Source organism: Octodon degus, unplaced genomic scaffold (assembly GCF_000260255.1).
Source record: "Octodon degus isolate 3935 unplaced genomic scaffold, OctDeg1.0 scaffold00006, whole genome shotgun sequence".
Lineage (NCBI taxonomy): Eukaryota > Metazoa > Chordata > Mammalia > Rodentia > Octodontidae > Octodon > Octodon degus.
In genome coordinates, this window is record NW_004524582.1 from 33,116,825 (window position 1) to 33,119,779 (window position 2,955).

General features: G+C 60.5%; 1 protein-coding gene across 1 annotated transcript in view; it reads right to left on the reverse strand.

The window, feature by feature from the left end:
* Positions 1–1,941: 1,941 nt before the first annotated feature.
* The window catches only part of Tacc3 (transforming acidic coiled-coil containing protein 3), a 14,797-nt gene continuing 13,783 nt past the window's right edge, over positions 1,942–2,955 (reverse strand). The window contains exons 14-16 of the mRNA XM_023700249.1: positions 2,350–2,456; positions 2,144–2,264; positions 1,942–2,051 (exon numbers count right to left, since the gene is read on the reverse strand). Coding sequence (XP_023556017.1) covers positions 1,986–2,051; positions 2,144–2,264; positions 2,350–2,456 — 294 coding nt within the window. The 3' untranslated portion in view covers positions 1,942–1,985. The remainder of the gene's footprint in view (positions 2,052–2,143; positions 2,265–2,349; positions 2,457–2,955) is intronic.

Sequence of the window (2,955 nt, forward strand, 5' to 3'; positions counted from 1 at the left end):
CATGGCCCTGATCTAGCACATACATTTTTGGGGTCTCAAATACTCCATCCGTAGTTGGGATTCCACTGCAGGCTGGGCCACCCCACACGAAGGGGTTCTGTGGCCCTGGCCTCCCAGGCATTGGGCAGGCAGCCTCCTCCCCACTGCTAGGAGGTGGGACCAGGAGGTGGCCCCTGGGAAGCACTTGCTCCTTGTCTCATCCTGGCAGGGAGCCCATGGGGCAGCAGGGACACAGGGCTGAGGAAGCGCAGGCCCCTCTGTGTGCCTAGCTGGGGTCATGTTTACCCTCAGAGGGCCAGTGCCAGGCCCCCACCCGGCCGTGTGGCCCAAGTTAACTAGACTCCAGGATAAATACCCATTCAGCCACACAAGGCCCCTTTGTCCTGCAGAGAGGCTCTGGCCCAGGACACTGCCGGGCGGCCAGTGTCCTCAGCGCGGCCCCAGGCCCAGCCGGCTGCCCCGACACGTCCAGCCGCCCCATGGGGCCTGCTCTGGGCAAATGCTACTTGTCTTTGAGAGGCCCTAGTGGGGAAGGGGGCCTGGGAGATCATGGAGGAGCCAAGAGGAGGCCTGGCTGCCTCCTCAGGCCTCTTTGGAGCAGCCCCAGAGCTTGCAGTGGGGCTGCCCTGCCCAGCCAATGGGGCAGGCACTGTGGGCAGGGAAGGGCCAACAGTGGGCAGCCTGCAGGTGAAGGGAACGGTCACGCTGTCCAGCCTCTGGAGGCCCCCAGCAGCCAGGCCTTTCCTGGAGGGTGTGTGGGTGCAGTGGGGGGCCAGCAGGGAAGGGTGGGTGGTCTCAGGGGGGAAGCCAGGAGGTCCTGTGCATCTGGAAGGGTAAAGACAGATTGCAGGGCTGGGACCCAGGTACAGTGGCCTGAGGCCCAAGGCAGGGTGGCTGTCCCAGCAATGTGGGAATGGCCACATGGCCTCAAGGTGAGCCAAATTCCCTCCCCTAGGGTACTGTGGACACTCCTGGTGGGCCTGAGCCCTGGGATGGGGGATCCTGAGTCACACTTCCAAATCCCATCTAGGTCTTAGCTCCCTGATAGTCCACAGGCTCCTTGGAGTACCTCAGTAATCCTGTCTGTGGTCGGCAGCGCCCTCTGGTGGTCACCGTGTCTCAGGCAGCCGGGGAGCAGGTTCAAGGCTTCTGGAAGGGCCTGGCCTGGCTGGAGCCTTGGGGCTGGGGCTGACCAGCTGACCTGGGCGGGACAGGACTGCCTGAGGGAAAGTAGCACTTGCTCCAAGATCTGCCCGCTTCTGGGACACGGACACGGCTGGGCTCTAGGAAGGTGTGCCCTGTGCCCAAGGCTTCTGGGACGTCCTTGCCTGTTCAGAGGGGATCATAGGGCTCACCCCATGAGATTCCTGGGCCTGCTGACTTGAGACACTGTCCATCTAGGGTTCTGCATCTGTCCTGTCAAGCAACTGAGGTGGCTTAGTGCTGTCCCTCCCTAGGTCTCTGAGACGGGTGGGTTGGGGAGGACCCTGGCCTTCCCTCTGAGATAAGCTTCTTCCTCAGGGAAACATGTCTGACCCATGCTCCTTGCCACCTGCAGGATAGTGGCTGCACAGGCTGGCAGCCACCAGTGTCACACTACAGACACTGCCACCCAGGGAAGGCTGCCAGCTCACACCAAACTCACTGCTGAGCTTAATTGAATGGCCATCCTCTGGGAACATCTGGGTCTGTGCGGCTCATCCAGGGTCCCACTCTATCCCCAAACCAGGTGGCCAGCTGTACCCCAGGCAAATGGCAGGACCGAACCTCATCCTCAGGCCAGTGCAGCAAGGGGTGGTGGGGTGGCTGTGCCTGGGCCCACAGCTGGGACCCTCATTAAGCAAGACAAGATGGCTTTGGAGTCTGAGCTTAAGGCAAACTTTATTTAGTCTTTTAAAGACAATCTAGTTTAAGACAGACAGACAGACAGACAGACAGACAGACAGACAGACAGACAGCAGGGACCACTGTGAACATGGTGCCAGTTAGATCTTTTCCATCTTGGAGATAAGGTCATCACAGATCCGCGTCAACTCATCGTTCTCCTTGCTCTGAGGAGAAAGGGGGCAGGGCGGGGGCTGGATCTCTGTGGGAGCTTTGAGGAAAGGTAAGTGGCAAGGGAGGGCAGCCAGGCCACACTCACCTTCTGCTCCACTGCCTTCTCCAGAGAGTGGATCTGCATCTGTGCCTTCCTTAGGGTGGCCTGGAAGGCCAGTGCCTCTGCCTGGGCCTTGTTGCGGACCTGGGTAATCTCCTCGTTTGCCCTGTAGGACAGAGGAAGAGGGCAAGGGGCAGAGACTGAGCAGAAGCCAAGCCTGGCCCACCTCCGTTGGCCACGCCGGCACTCACAGCCTAAGCTTCTCTTCTGCGTGGGCCTTTAGCGCCTGGTACCGCTGGGCCTCCTTCTCTACCCTGGTGATATAGTCCTCCACGCACTTCTTCAGTGACTCCTCGTTCTGTGGGAGCAGCAGACAGGACTCGTGAGCAGTGCAAGTTTCCCTGAGAGCATCTAGGACAGTGTGTGGAGCCCAGGGCCATGCAGATCCATGGGGCTTTGGGGCACAAGCACTGACCAAGGACTTCAGCAAAGGTCTGCCTTCCCTGGGGGTTGGGACTTTTGCCTATGGCCTGGCTTGGGCCTCTCAGCTGCACAGCCCTTGCACACCTCCTGGGCTGGACTGACAGGCTGCAGAGGGCTCATGGCTTGGGAGGGCTGGGCTAGCAGCCAACAGTCTTTTTTTTTTTTTTTGGTGGAACCGGGGATTGAACTCAGGCCCTTGCGCTTGCCAGGGAAGTGCTTATTCCACTGAGGCATCTCCCCGGCCCAGCCAACAGTCTTGTGCCCTGACCTCTCCTGCAGGGCCAGGCCCCAGGCTCATAGCCCAGTTGCTCTTGGTCATCTCCCATGCCACGCTCTGCTGTCCTGGACCTGCCTGCTTCCCCCCCCCCCCCCCC